Raw genomic sequence first — 16,030 nt, forward strand, 5'->3', positions numbered from 1 at the left:
AATTTTCCTCAGATATTCCCTCTTTTAAATCATGGTATCACCAGCCAGCTGTATCAGTTAAAGGTCAAGTTTAGCTGATTTAAAGATTTTCTTCTACATACAAAACAAAATTTAAATGATGGCATTTAAGCAACATCAGGATTTATTTTTCCCATGGTGTCATCAGGACCCAGGTATCTCACTCCCTCTACTCACTTAGCATCTCTGATGTGCCTCCATTGCCACTGCCTTTGTTTCAGGCCTGATGAAATATGGTAACTCCTTCCTCACTTATCTTCTTACTTTGAGCATCTTTTCCCACATTTCTATCAATAATCTTTAGAAAAACCAAATCTAGTCATGCCACTCCCTTAAACCAAAAAAACCCTCTTTTGATGGTTATCTATTGTTATAGGATAAAGTCAAAGGTCTTCAGTTTAAAACACAGGGTTCTTTGTAATCTAGTCCCCAAATACTTTGTCAGTCCTTCTGCTGACACTTCCTTGCAGTACCTTTTAGTACACATACCAGGAATATCTCGCAATTCTCTAAGCAAGCTTTGCATTTTGGTATCTTGATAACACTAGGTATTTTGATATGTTAATTAACCTCTTAATCGGTTTCAAATCCATTGAGAAATAGAAATGAGAGTCAGCTATGGATTAAAATATCAGCATTTCATTTTATTTTTTTGCTAGAAAAAGCTGGATTGGTCCTGCAGCCAGAATCAGGATAATTATTTTCCTACCCTCAACCTAAGTCTAGACATTTAAATTTAAATAAGACGCAAGTCAGATCTACACAGCAAACCATAACTGAACTGATTACCAATCAATGAGATTAGGTTCAGCTGAAGAGAACTGAAAACTAATAATACATCAACTTACATTATAAAGAAACAGGCACTTCGAGCTGGTATGTAACTCCACAGTGTCATCAGAGGCCCATGCTTCTAAATATTTCGGCTCTGTTATGCTTAGCACTTGACTTTCATCCTTGGGGTCACCTCATAGTCCAAGACAGTTACTGGGGCTCCAGCAATTTCATTTGCATTCCAGACAGCAGTAGCAAAGATGTAAGGAGCCTTCTCAGAAGTCCCCTTAGCTACGTCATTGACCAGAACATTTCACTAAGTTGCACTTAGCTTTGAGAGACCTAAGAAGTATAGTTTTAGTCTGAGCAATAATTTGCTCACCCTGAAACTGGTATTCTGGTACTAAGGACGAAGAAGAGAATGAATGTTCTGATGAGCAACAGGTAGTCTGCCATGGTTATCCAACTGCCTAGTCATGCCTTTTCTTGCCTCCATCAAGCTCAGAGAGCCCCAAGATTGTGACCCAGGCTTGCTTACCGCACAGCACAGCAGCAGTGGGAGAGAAAGCGTCCAGAGAAAGCCAGGAATGGGCTGAGTGACATGCCCAATGTTCTTTTCCAAAACTCACCAGTTGGGTAAATCACATTCCTCCTACGGGGAGGAATAAGTACACATGGTAAGAGGGCCCAGAATATTCCTGGAATACTTTTCCCTTCTTAGGAGTAGAACAGAGACCCACTGATAGAATTGAGGACCTGTTTACCCTGACTGCACCTTTACCAGGCTCTCTTCTACTTGGCCAATACTGTCTGTTGTTGTTGTTGTTGTTGTTGTTGTTGTTGTTTTTGAGACAGAGTCTCGCTCTGTCGCCCAGGCTGGAGTGCAGTGGCATGCCCTCGGCTCGCTGCAACCTCCACCTCTCGGGTTCAAGAGATTCTCCTGCCTCAGCCTCCAGAGTAGCTGGAACAACAGGCATGCATCACTATACCCAGCTAATTTTTGTATTTTTAGTAGTGACGGGCTTTCGCTATGTTGGCCAGGTTGGTCTCGAACTCCTGGCCTCGAACTCCTGGCCTCAGGTGGTCCACCTACCTCAGGCTCCCAAAGTGCTGGGATTACAGGCATAAGCCACTGTGCCCACCATGTACTGTCTTACCCAACAGTTCCAACTAGTAAATGCTGACCTGCTATCTAACTGCAAGCTTATATGTCATTTTTCCTTTGGCACCCTTCATGACCCACCTTCCAATCCCCAAACCTGTCTCTGTCCTTCCATATTAGTGCATTAGGACTAAAAGGATAACACTTTCACATGCTACTAGAACTCACTTTCTATGCCTCTTTCTTCTCCTTCTCCTATACATATACCAAACAATGCAGTTTTTGAGGACAGGAATCAGTTTTATTTCCCTTTGCATTTTAGTTCCTGATATATAGTATCTGATACTTAAGAGACACCCAAATGTTTACTGCATTAATAATGCTGAGACTTACCTCTTTTCCTTGTCTCCCTACTTTAAAGATAAGGAAACTGAGATCTTGAGAGGTTGAAGGGCTTAGTATATAGTAACAATGGGCATCTGTGTTCATTAAAACCTCCTTGTGTTCTAGGCACTTTCATAAGGTGTGCATTCATTCTTCTTCATTTTCTTATCAACCTGGTAAACTACCTATTGTTATCCCCATTTTACACTGAGGTTAATTGGCCAGGCTGTGAAGTGAGGAAGTGGCTGAGCTAGGATTTGAACCTTGGTCTTTTCTTACTTTTATTAAGTTTTATTTATTTGTTTATTTATTTATTTTTGAGACAGGGTCTTTTTATGTTGCTCAGACTGGTCTCGAACCCCTGGGCTCAAGGGATCCTCTTATCTCAGCCTCTCAAGTAGCTGGTATACAGGTATGCATAACCATGCCCAGTTACTTTTCTTTTTTGGAGATAGGATCTCACTTTGTCACCCAGACTGGAGTGCAGTGGTGCAAACTTGGCTCACTGCAGCCTCAACAACCAGACTTAAGCAATCTTCTTGCCTCAGCCCCCCAAGTAGCTGGCACGTGCCACCATGCCCAGCTAATTATGGGGGGTTTGGGATTTGTCTTTTTTTCTTTGTAGAGATGGATTATTGCCCAGGCTGGTCTCAAACTCCTAAGCTCAAGCGATCTGCCTGTCTTGGCTTCCCAAAGTGCTAGGCGTGAGCCACCGCACCTGGTCAACTTTTCTTACTTTAATCTCTGGGTCAGCATAGCACGGACTAGAGAAGAGCTGGGGTCAGGTTTTCTGACTTTACATTTCACCCAGAGATTTGAATCTTATCCCCTTTTCTTTCTCTGCTTTGTTGTAATGCAATAATCATTTAATAGTGCTTATTAAGACAAGGCATCCTTATTAGAGATACACATGCCTTTCAAGGTTAGCAGTTTCCTACTGATGGTGGTGCACATCTGCTCAAGCCCATTCTTGCACTCTTGCCTAAGTCTCCAAGAACTACTTATTGTCCATACAACAGTTGGAAAGAAAATCAGTCTAAAATGTTGAAATTTCACCAGGGAACTCAGTGGTCATCGGGGTTAATGTTTATCAGAAAAGGATACTCCAGGAAGACACCACCAATTAGCATTGGCTCTTTGAAAGGTTGAGGGTTGAAACCAGTTAAAGAAAGTGAGGTACAGGCTTCCCCAAACTCTTTGTATTATAAAAGCTGAGACTTCATGTATTTGGGGTTGGTTTGATTGGTTCAGAAGGGGAAAATGGTTAGTCCATCAGAGGGAGCCAGGATGAAATTCACAGCTACTTAGTTCCCCTTCAAGAGAAGACACATCTGTGTTTCCTTAAGTCAACACTTTTGACAGAAAACTGCATTCATAAGACTTCTTCCCAGATGGCTAACCACACTTCTGCAGTTATCTAGGAAAAAGAGAATGAGACATTGAACTGTAAATATTTCCTCTGCTCCAAGGTCTTCTAATCCTTGGTGTCCTAAAATAGAAGGTTCTTAGAGTATTTCCATCATGTGGTGGTAGGCATTGCCCTGGGTTCTTAAGATCAAATCCTTTTGATCAGAGAGTATTATCCTTCAGATATCCTGCTCTGCTTGGGCTTTAAACTAGTAGCAAAAATGGCATTAGAGGCTTCGACAACGGGTGGAGAGAAAGTGAATGGGGAAGAGGAAGCAGGGATATCGTGGAGACAGAATCATCTTACATGATCAGGCCATTTAACTGTAACTGAAAATGCGGGTACAGGTCTGTTTGCTGTATTAAATGATTTAAGTACAGTAAGAAACACATATCATATTCCAAGCCAGCGCATCCATGTAAATACACATGCACACACATAAGTCACAACCTGAGGTAGTGGATGAAGGCGTATGTGATGATTACAGCACAAGCTATGGAGTCAGACCTACAATCGAGCCCCACTTGAACCCCCAAAATAATTTTAAAGAACCATATACCCCATCACCTACTAAAAGTTGTTGTCTAAATGTTTTTCTCACAAAATGTAAATACTTGCAAAGACTATAATTTCCAGTTTGTTGTAAAAATGCTTTAAAAATATTTCTATCAAAATCTTGGAACTACAGCTTGGAAATACTTTTGTGGAAAGTGTCCATTACGTAACATAATTGCCAAAGCCATTCCTCACTGTCTCACCCATCAGGCTAATCAGATGTAACTCCCTGCTGGAAAAAAGTCAGCATTTTGCAATTCAAATAAACAATAAACGCAGCAGGCTTCTTATCCCTGACATCCGTTGCCCTTCTGAATTCTCTGAGGCAGCATGAGAGATGGACAAGAGAGAGGGGTGAAAGCCTTGCTGTGAGTTTGTGCCTGGTTGAAATAAGGCCTTGCTCCCAACAGACCTCATCACAGGAACAAGTCTTTCCCAAATTATCCCTTGAATTGGCAACTAGGAGTTTATATCCCAGGGCCCAAGCACTTTCAAATACTTGAAATTGGGCCGGCACGATGGCTCACACCTGTAATCACAGCACTCTGGGAGGCCGAGGTGGGTGGATCACCTGAGGTCAGAAGTTCAAGACCATCCTGGCCAACATGGTAAAACCCTGTCCCTACTAAAAATAAAAATAAAAAATTAGCTGGGTGTGGTGGTGCACTCCTGTAATCCTAGCTACTTGGGAGGTTGAGGCAGGAGAATTGTTTGAACCTGGGAGGAGGAGGTTGTGGTGGGGCGAGATCGTACCACTGTACTCCATCCTGGATGACAGAGCAAGACTCCATCTCAAGAAAAAAGATTTGAAATGGATGAGAAATATGTCTTTTGTTTGTAAAGTGGCAGGAGTACAGTTGTGAAAGAGGAAATGAGAAGGGAGCACTAACTGGCAGATCTCAGCTAAGCCAGTTTGGGGAAGAAGTGCATCTAGAACTTGAGGATCTGAAAACCGATTATCCAAAAATTATGACTTGAACTCCCAAGAAAGTTTGCAAATAGCCTTAGGTACTTGAAACCACTGTTCTAAGCCGTCCGTGTCCTCATCTGTAAAATGCAAATAATAGGAGTATCTACCTCCAAAGATGGCTCTAAAGAAGAAAGATGGCTCAAAATGAAGTACTTGGTGAAGTCTTTGGTGCACAATAAGCACACACTATGTGTTCACTATTGTTATTGTCATTGCCGTTATAATTTGACTCCTCTACTGGTTAACAATGTCATTTCTCAATGGGTTAAGTAATCCTTGGGCCCAATGCTAACACCTTGTTTATATTTTAGGCACTAGTTTTCAGGCCTCAGGATACAATTTCAACACCTATGACTGGAGGAGTCCAAAACAGAGAGGCAGCTTGTCCCCAGTCACTAAGCCTCGAAGCCAGACTTACCCAGATGTGGGGCTGAGTAATGAAGACTGGGACCGGTCCACAGCCAGTGGGTAAGGTTTTCAACCAATGCTACCTCATCCAAGATGACTGCATGGTCATGTGGGCAAGATTTGAACTTCTGTACTTCCAGTGGCACATATTGTTAGTATGGGCTTCTTAAAGCCACCATAATCATCCATGCTGGCCACATGGCAGGATTCTAAAAGCTGCCTGACCAGTGGCAACCTGGGCACCACACAACAGGGCAAGAGCTGGATTTCCCCTAACGAAAACAGTAGTAGCACCTGGGGAGAAGCTGCTTCTATAAACGTTGCACTCCCTTCCTTATGACAAGTAGGTCCCCCTCCTTTATTTTATTTTATTTATTTATTTATTTATTTTTTGAGACAGAGTCTCACTCTGCTGCCCAAGCTGGAATGCAATGGCAAGATCTCGGCTCACTGCAACCTCCATCTCCCAGGTTCTAGCGATTCTCATGCGTCAGCCTCCTGAGTAGCTGGGATTATAGGCCTGTGCCACCACATGTGCCTAATTTTTGTTTTTAAATTTTATATTGTATTACTTTTATTTTTTATTTTATTTTTTGAGATGGAGTGTCGCTCTGTTGCCTAGGCTGGAGTGCAGTGGTGCCATCTCAGCTCACTGCAACCTCTGCCTCCTGGGTTCGAGTGATTCTCATCTCAGCCTCCCGAGTAGCTGGGATTACAGGCATGCACCACCACGCCTGGCTAATTTTTGTATTTTTACTAGAGATGGGGTTTTGTCATGCTGACCAGGCCGGTCTTGAACTCCTGACCCTCATGATCCGCCTGCCTCAGCCTCCCAAAGTGCTGGGATTACAGGTGTGAGCCACTGTGCCCAGCCTATTTTTTATTTTTGAGACAAGGTCTCACTCTGTCACCCAGGCTGTGGTATGATCTCAGCTCACTGCAACCTCCACCTCCCAGGTTCAAGCAATTCTCCTGCCTTAGACCCCCGATTAGCTGGGACTGCAGGCACCTGCCAACACGCCCAGCTAATTTTTGTGTTTTTAGTTATTTTTAGTAGAGACAGGGTTTCACCATGTTGGCCACGCTGGTCTCAAACTCCTGACCTCAAGTGATCTGCCCACCTAGACCTCCCAAAGTGCTGGGATTACAGGCGTGAGCCACTGCACTGGGCCCCTCTCCTTTCTTTTAAAAGTTAGCTTCACATTAAGTTACTTTTTTTTTTTTAAAAGATACCTCATGGATCCATCTTTTCAGCAAAGTATATTTTACCATTTTGTTCCTTACCAAAACATTTTAAGGAAATTTATAAAAACTAATAGCATTTGGTTTACTTATAATGATCTTTAAATAAGTGAGAAAAACACGTTTCTCTCTTAGAGAAAAATTTGATTTCTCGTTCCTTGTAGATATAGCAGCTGAAATACATTTCCGACGTTCCATCCCATTCCAACAGGGCCATGTGGCTGCAGCCCATTTAGCAGCAGCCACAAATAGTCTGAAATCCGGTAGTAAGACCATGGACCATCCTTTCCATCTTCACAACACTGCATTTCCTAGAGTGTCCCTCTGCTGAAGCTCATACTCTTGGAGGGCACAGGTGGAAGAAAGCCAGATCCAAAATGACTCTCTTTCTATATTTTGTGTGAGATGAAGGAGAGATATTCTGAATCCAAAAAAAAAAAAAAAAAAAAAAAGGGCGGGTGCGGTGGCTCACGCCTACAATCCTAGCACTTTGGGAGGCCGAGGCAGGCGGATCACGAAGTCAGGAGATCGAGACCATCCTGGCTAAAACGGTGAAACCCTGTCTCGACTAAAAATACAAAAAAAAAAAAAAAAAAAAATTAGCCAGGCGTGGTGGCGGGCGCCTGTAGTCCCAGCAACTCAGGAGGCTGAGGCAGGAGAATGGTGTGAACCCGGGAGGCGGAGCTTGCAGTGAGCCGAGATTGCGCCACTGCACTCCAGCCTGGGCGACAGAGAGAGACTCCGTCTCAAAAAAAAAAAAAAAAATGTCTGGCAAGTTCCTAACCCAGCCTGTGTTTCTTGACAACAGTTTTGCAGGGGCTGCCGATAGTGCAGAGACAGAACAAGAGGAGAACTTCTGGTCTCAAGCGCTGGAGGATTTGGAAACCTGCGGACAGTCAGGAATTCTGAGAGAACTGGAGGTAGCCTTGGTCCTGCTACTTACTTTTATTGTTTCTACATTCATTTTTTTTGGTCCTTTTAAGTTTGCATTTCTCACACCAGTTCATTTAAAAGCTTTAACCCTTTCCACAGGAGAAAGCTGACAGGCGTGTGTCTTTGAGAAACATGACTCTCTTGGTAGCTACCCTTTATGTTTATATTTTTGCTTGTGAAGCTGCCTTCCCTACCCCCTTGCCTTCTGGACAGCAATTTGATTTTATACAATGCAGTCAAAAGTATATCCCCATCTCCACCCCTCAAGCTTACTGACTTGTGGCTTCTGCCATTGCTCCCTGCTAACCCTGATTGTATCTGTTTCCTACCAAATCGCTAAAAAGCGAGCTAAGTCTCCCAGCAGCGGCGCATCCCATTCTCTTAGTTGCTTTAGAAAGGTTTCTTTGGCATGTTTTCATTTGTACCTGGAATAGAAATTAATGTGATCGTTAAGAGGAACATAAGAGGAAATTTTATTTTACTTTGTTTTGTCCTTAAAGTAGATGACAATGCAGCTGGTGAAAAAGGCCAGTCTATTTGATAAGCAGCAAAAATATTACAGAGTACATTGCTGTTAATTGTAAATCCTGATTCCATCTGTATTAACTTAGTGTGAATTCAAGGAAGAACGAGATGGAATGTAATAGCTGAACTCCTGGTGAGTTCTTTAATCAAAGCCATGAATTTGCTGATGGTATTCACACTTTAGTCTGGGAAGTCCTGGACTGTTTCCTTTTATGTTCTTTTAAATTTTCTGAGCTGTAAAAAATAAAGTGGCAAAAGTCTCATTTTTATTTTGATGTCTTATGAGGTCCCCAAGTCACCATAAGGAATGTGAATGGCATAATGGGGTGAAACTCTTGCAATTCTAAAATGATTACTCATCTTTATATTATTTTGCTTCTCAATTGCATGTGTGGATATTTTATGTGATTCTAATGTTTGTGAATCTGCAAAGAGAATTATAAAGAAAACTATTAGTTTGAACTTGTAAACATCATAGTATTATCTGGCATGAATTGCAGCTTCAGAGCACAGTTAAAGGTCCTGGACGTGGATAATCCTATAAAATCTAAATGAAGTAAGATGTTAGCAATGATTCCTTTTTATACAACTTTCAAAAAGAGCAGAATGCTTAAGTATCAGCTGGCTTATTTAAACCTGTACCACCTTCTGCATGTAGAATGATGAAGAAAAGTAGCCCAAACTGAATAACGAGCACAATTCACAATTCTTGAACATAGCCCTGCTTTTGAAAGCACGTTTTGACTCATCCTGCTTTTTCATTGTGCATTTTGATATTTCCCTTTTGAAGAAAAAAAGTTGTTTTTCTAACAGCTTATTTTACATTAGGCAAAAAGAAAATGATGTAAAAAGTGATACAATGAGTTTCTGTTTTCACCCAGAAATTGAGTTATCTGATGAAAACAACATCCATCAGTAAGAGTAGATGTTATGTTGCCACAGCCTATGAATTTGCTGTAACATAGCTCCAGACAGATGTGGCCCTTGACATTATTAATGCAGAAAGCAAATGAGTTGAATTTATAAGCCAAAGAGAAATTAAATCCTCAACTAGGATGAATGATTGGCAAATTCATAAATTAGTTATATTTACACTTTTATCACAAAGAATATTTATTTATTGGTTTAAATGAACCCCATTCCCTTGATTGGAAATGCTATTATACAAAAATATTAGAGCTAGATTCTTGCATATTAAATTTACATCCAGCATTAAAAGTTAAAGCACACTATAATACTAATAAATGTAGAAGGTTAGCTAAGATGAAAGATGATTACAATTGAAATGGAAATGAAAATTAACTTACTAATCATTTCCCCTATTGCTAGCAATAATTTAGGTTCAACTTTAGCACTGAAAAATGTATAGTTTTAACAAAGGAGAGAAATTTGAATGAGTCTTTGGACAAGTTTTTAACCTCTCTTATCAGATATTTCTTCTATAAAAATGGGAATTATAATGAGCTAATAATTATGTGGCACTTAAGTATTCAATAAAAATTAACTATTAGTATTTTTGCCCTTTCTTGATTAATGATCACTGCTTTAACTATTTTTTGTTTAGCATAATATAAGAAGAAGGTTTAACTAAATGTCAGATAGAGAACTCTAGGCTGCCTTAGGAATAATATAAAATTATGAATTATGGCAAATGAAAACAGGTAATACATACTCTTGAGACCAAAGCAAATCCTAGATAATTAAAAATAATTATTTTTTAGCTTTTTATTTTAGTTTTTATATTTGTTTTACCTTTTATGTTCCTTCTTAGATGCTACCTAAAGTTCATTTTAAACAAAGCAATCAAACTTTGATTACTGTACAGATTCACATACTTACCTGAAAATGCGAACCAAAGAATTAGTGATAGTATCTTATTTCTTCCATCAGAACCTTTTCTAAATCAATTTGTAATTTCTTCTATGGCAGCTAAGACTCATCAAAGCAAAACTGTGGTCTCTCAATTGTAGTGATTGTTTTACTTCCAACATGTGTCCTGTCATTCTCATGAAAAATGAATATTAAAAAATGGATGTTAACAAAGCAAACAACTAGTCTAAGTAGGTAAAAATAATAAATGGATGGTCAACATGGCAAGAAAACAACCACTGAGTGCTGTCAGATACACTAGATTAAACATAGAAATGGGGCAGGCGCGGTGCCTCAGGCCTGTAATCCCAGCACTTTGGGAGGCTGAGGCAGGTGGATCACCTGAGGTCAGGAGTTTGAGACCAGCCTGGCCAATGTGGAGAAACCTCATATCTACTAAAAATACAAAAATTAGCCAGGCGTGGTGATGGGTACCTGTCATCCCAGCTACTTGGGAGGCTGAGGGAAGAGAATCGCTTGAACCCGGGAGGTGGAGGTTGCAGTGAGCCAAGATCACATCACTACACTTCAGCCTGGCAACAGAGTGAAACTCCATTTCAAAAAAAATAAAATAAAATAAACATAGAAATTATATACATGAGTAAGTGCCATAAAATAAGGAATATCCCATGACACCAATGAAGCCAGTAAAGAAAGGTTTCAATCAACTTAAAAAGGGTATTTATCTGAAATAAACTGTTGTATAAATAGCCCACACTTGTTTTTAAATGCTAGGCATCTTTCTACCTACTAAAAGGGAAGTTTTATATGATTCAACCTAACATTTGACTGAGAAGCACCAAGCAGTCAAGAAAGAGAGTTCTGGAGTCAGAGTACTAGAGCTCCATGCCCAGGCTCTTGGGCAAGTTGCTTAACTTGTCCACGCATCTCTTTCCTTTACTGAAATGAGGATGTATGGTAATTTTAATATCTATTGTATAGGGTTACTTATGTATTAAATGATATTCTACATACAATCTGTATGGGACTTAGCACATGTTAATGTTCAGTGATCAGCAAGTCTCTTTACAGTTATAATTTTCTTTTTCAAAATTATCAGTGAGATAACTGATCTAGTCAAGATATAGTCTACTTGTTTCATTTCTTTTTCAACAAAGTTGTTAGATATATGCACATGTGTGCCAACACTTGGCTGTTGTTCAAAGATCTTGTTAGTAGTGTGTGTATAGCTGAACACCAGGTGAATTTGGGAACTATGAAATCTTAGAGACGTGACAGATGAAAACTCTACTCACTTTGCAGTATTCCCTCATGATCAATAGTTTTATAAAGTGCCCTCGGCTCATTTACTACCAATGTGACCTTGGGTGAGTCAGCCTCTTTGTGCCTCAGTTCCTCACCTATAAGTTGGGAGGAATGGCCAGGCGTGGTGACTTACACCTGTAATCCCAGCACTTTGGGAGGCTAAGTGGGGTGGGTCACTTGAGGTCAGGAGTTCCAGACCAGCCTGGCCAACATGGTGAAATCCATCTCTACTAAAAATACAAAAATTAGCCAAGCATGGTGGCGCATGCCTGTAGTCCCAGCTACTTGGGAGGCTGTGGCACGAGAATTGCTTGAACAAAGAAGGCAGAGGTTGCAGTGAGCCAGGATCACACCACTGCACCCCAGCCTGGGTGACAGAGTGAGAGTCTATCTCAAAAAAGAAAATAAATAAATAAATAAATAAATAAATAAATAAATAAATAGAAGTAACAGTGCCTACCCCATAGAGTTGTTGTGAGGCTTAAATGAGTGACTACATTCAAAAGACTCAACAAGTTAAGTTGCGGTTACTTTTAGCATCAGTATTAATATAAACAACTAAATCACATGGCAAATGGAACTTGTTTTCTGTCCCCATGGTATCAGGCAGATTTACCAATGCTAGTTTACCTTTATACTATTATACCCAGGAGTACAGAACTGGCTACAGGCATATTTTCAGAATTTTAGCATTCTCCAACCATGAGAAATGAATATCCACTACTTGATATTGGTTTCAAATTCTTTTTTTTTTTTTCCAGCTCTGAGCCTTATTCATCTTTGGTATCTAATCTTGTCATTGCTTGTGAAGTATTCAGGGAAGAACATATTTGAAACCGAACAAACTTCCCAATTCACTGGTAACATCCAATTCAAGTCCTACTGCTTGTGAGCAAAAAGTTGAATATAATAACATAATAAATGATTATTTTTACTTTCTCTGAGGATCTTATACAAAGAGTATTTCTAAGAAACACTTAATCTGTACCAAATAATATGGAGACTTAGCTGGTCTACAAACTTTGGGGACAGGCCACTTGGCCAAAGGAAAGACAATATACAGTCTAGATGAAGCTTGGGAAGAACCCCTTGCCTTTATATCAGTCATCGCTTTCCAGCCCATTGTTAACTGCAGTTGGAGATAGAGGCAGCATTGCAAGTACAGGCAGCCTGGTGTCCATTGAGAAGTTCTTAATTCGTTTCTGTAAGATATATTCAAGGTGGCCTCATGAATCCCATCTGTTAGAGCCCACTCAGTGGAAAGTGAATGCTTAAAATGTAGTTTACAGTAAGCAAATGTTAGAGCATTTCAATTTGCCTCAAAACTGCCAGGGGTGGTATTTGATTAAATAAACTCAATGGCTTAAGTACTTAAATTGGATTTGAGATGTGCATTATAAATGTCACTTGCAAAGCATTTTCCAGACTTTCATAGTTCAATTAGTACATCCATTTTCCAGCCTTTGGTTTTGCCCTGAAGAGACTGTATTTTTACCTCGCAGAAGGAGAAATGTGCTTACTGTTGAGCACCAAACCCTTTCCTTAGTCCATGGCTTAATTGTTTCTAAAAATTGTCAATGCCACAGGCAACAATCATGTCGGGGAGCACGATGAGTTTGAATCATGAGGCTCCAACACCTCGCAGTCAGCTGGGGCGACAGGCCAGCTTCCAGGAGCGCAGCAGCTCGCGGCCGCACTACAGCCAAACAACTCGGAGCAACACCCTGCCTTCAGATGTGGGTAGGAAGTCAGTAACCCTGAGAAAAATGAAACAAGAAATAAAGGAGATCATGTCTCCAACTCCTGTGGAGCTGCACAAGGTCAGTAAGCTTTCTCTTCTTTCCCTAGGGTCAAATTTGGCAGCCATTCTGCATAGCATGTACGCCAAGATGTAAGCAAGGCAATGGTATCCTCCTATGGGCTCAGCCAAGCAAAGAAGCTTAAAAACAGATCTTCGGAGACTTTGTTCTCAAAATACAATCTCTGGGAGGTTATCCTGAAAAGCAGGGAAAACTGGCTTTCAAGAAATGTATTTATCAAAAATGTATTTATGGTGGCTGGGTGTGATGGCACATGCCTATAATCCCAGCACTTTGGGAGGCCGAGGCGGGTGGATCACCTGAGGTCAGGAGTTCAACACCAGCCTGGCCAACATGGTGAAACGCTGTCTCTACTAAAAATACAAAAATTAGCCAGGCTTGATGGCAGGCACCTGTAATCCCAGCTACTTGGGAGGTTGAGGCAGGAGAATCACTTGAACCCAGGAGGCAGAGGTTGCAGTGAGCCAAGATTGTGCCACTGCACTGCAGCCTTGGTGACAGAGCAACACTCTGTCCCAAAAAAAAAAAAAATTATTTATGGCCATAATCTTCTTATAAAAATTTGAGGCTCCAATGTCACACGGAGCTTGCATAATTAGTTTATTATTCCAATCTCATTGGAAGGGGAAAGGATTTTCTAAATGCCATACACTCATAGCTTCACAGAAAAAGGGGGTCAGGTTCAATGCAGGGAGGCTTAATCTTTCATTATAGACTTGCAGTAGATGATTATGTTGTTCAGGAGACATGGAGTTCTCTCCAAGATGTGTTAGATGTCTTGGGCCAGGATAAGGCAAGCCCTGGCTATGTTCTGTCTCTAATTGTCATAGTTGCCTCACTTTGCTACATGGAACAAAACCCACTCTTGCACACAAAGCTGAATTCAAGATTTGCTGGCAGGGTTAGCCAAGGCATATGTAAGTAACAGTGTTTGTGGAACCCTGGGCCAAGGAGAGCAATGGAGGTCTAGTTTCCTTTTCTAGGGTGAGTGCTTTATTTTTTGTTAATATATAAGGATGTATAAAATGGTAACAATCTCATGCCATCTTTCTTGAGAACCAAGACATTTTTTGTGGTTAATAATCTATTAGCTAGACATTCGTTACCTTACCCAGAAGAGCAAATAAATGTCAGATTCAGAGGAGGCAATAGGCTAGCTACTCGCTTTTTTCCTCTAAAGACCTCAATTTCCCTAGCCACCTTATTAAACCTAGCTATTTGTTTTGCAACTGACAAGGATACTGTGAGAGAAAGGATAGTATGGGAAGTTGGGTTCTGAACTTTGTGTTCCAATCCTGGGTTCATTCTTTCACCACTCACTCCTCCATTCATTTAATACCCATACTGTGCATTAATTCACTCAAAGAATGTATTACAACTCCCCAGGGAGTACGGAGTCTAATGAGGAGACTGCCTGGGAAACAGTGGGAAGATAATGGCATCAGTCCAATGACAGAGGCAAGCCTGGGCAGCCTTGAGGGTGGGCCCTAACCCACTATCAGGGGACAGAAAAGACTTCCTAGAAGTAGGTGTTGACTATGCAGAGGAAGGTAGAGGATGGGTGGGCATTCCAAGCACAGAGAAAAGCAGGTGCAAAGGGGTGTCAAAGATTGTGGTGCACTGAGGGAGGGGATGCAAATATTCTAACATGACCGGAGTCTAGAATTGGAAGCTTGTGTGTTAGGAGGAATTACAGACTAAGAGAAAAAGCAAAGACATTTCTGACATGTTAGGATGATGACCCAGGTTTAGGCCCCAGCCACAAGTTAGCTTGTTTATCCAGTTACCCTAAATTGATGTGTCTGATGGGTAAGTCACATATCCTAATATACTAATTGACATACACCATTAGGCTGTAAGAAGTCCAATGGTGATTAAATTGCGGAAACCACATATTCAGTCCTAAGTCTGCTGTACCAAGAAGACGGCTGGCACCTGCGGGTTCCCTCGGGTACCTGTGAACACTGCCTTCCCCTCTTCTGTACAGTTCTGTTTCCCAGAGAAACAGGAGCCTGCTTGATAACCCACCTTCCTTCACCCCAAAGAGAATCCATATCAACACATAATGAGTGCCTAGCAAGTGCTATGTACTTTACATTCTCAGCCCTCACTTATACAGGATAGACAAATAGCAAGTATAAAACAGAGTCATTTTTTTCCTCTGGAGTGAAACAGTTACCTCCAAGGAAGAAGATTATTGATAGCCCAGGAATACAAAAGACCTGTTTTCTCATCCCTCCTTCACTGAAAGCATTTAGCAAAGATAATGACAATGAATTGGATGTGCAAGTGTTGTTATAGCCGAGGTTTAAAATGGCTCTGCTAAAAAAAAAAAAAAAAAAAAAAAAAAGATCTTGTTAAAAAGAAAAAAAAAGTATCATCCACTTACTGGCATAATGAATGGCTGTGGATGGACTGGTTGGAACATTTGTGTGGCAGTGTGTGAACTGTAAGATCCTGAGATCACAGACACGCATGAGCCAAATTGACCTTATAAGTAGGATGCTTCTTTTTTCCTTCACTTCTGTCATTTTCTCTAAATGGTGACAATACATACATGTCCCATGAAGCTTCACTTTTTTTTTCTGAATTGATCCCCAACAAAATAAGACTCTAAAAAATAAGTGGTGTCCTAGACATTGTAAGCCCCCTAAAATGACCTAGTTAAGCAAAGATGCAGCTGAGATGCCTGTGGCCAGATACTATGGAATTATTGGAGTGATTTATGCTCACATCTTGGGTATCTGTTTTTTTTT

At 40.7% G+C, this 16,030-nt stretch overlaps 1 protein-coding gene across 14 annotated transcripts in view; it reads left to right on the top strand.

The window, feature by feature from the left end:
• The window catches only part of GRIP1 (glutamate receptor interacting protein 1), a 726,419-nt gene that overhangs the window by 684,136 nt on the left and 26,253 nt on the right, over positions 1 to 16,030 (top strand). For 8 of the 14 annotated variants that reach the window (XM_057299399.2, XM_034935486.3, XM_034935490.3 and 5 more), the window contains 4 exons: positions 5,523 to 5,679; positions 7,670 to 7,781; positions 7,894 to 7,938; positions 13,041 to 13,274. In XM_057299399.2, coding sequence (XP_057155382.1) covers positions 5,523 to 5,679; positions 7,670 to 7,781; positions 7,894 to 7,938; positions 13,041 to 13,274 — 548 coding nt within the window. The remainder of the gene's footprint in view (positions 1 to 5,522; positions 5,680 to 7,669; positions 7,782 to 7,893; positions 7,939 to 13,040; positions 13,275 to 16,030) is intronic. The other 6 variants (XM_057299402.2, XM_034935493.3, XM_034935492.3 and 3 more) reach the window with 1 other exon arrangement.

Source organism: Pan paniscus, chromosome 10 (genome assembly GCF_029289425.2).
Source record: "Pan paniscus chromosome 10, NHGRI_mPanPan1-v2.0_pri, whole genome shotgun sequence".
NCBI classification, from domain to species: domain Eukaryota; kingdom Metazoa; phylum Chordata; class Mammalia; order Primates; family Hominidae; genus Pan; species Pan paniscus.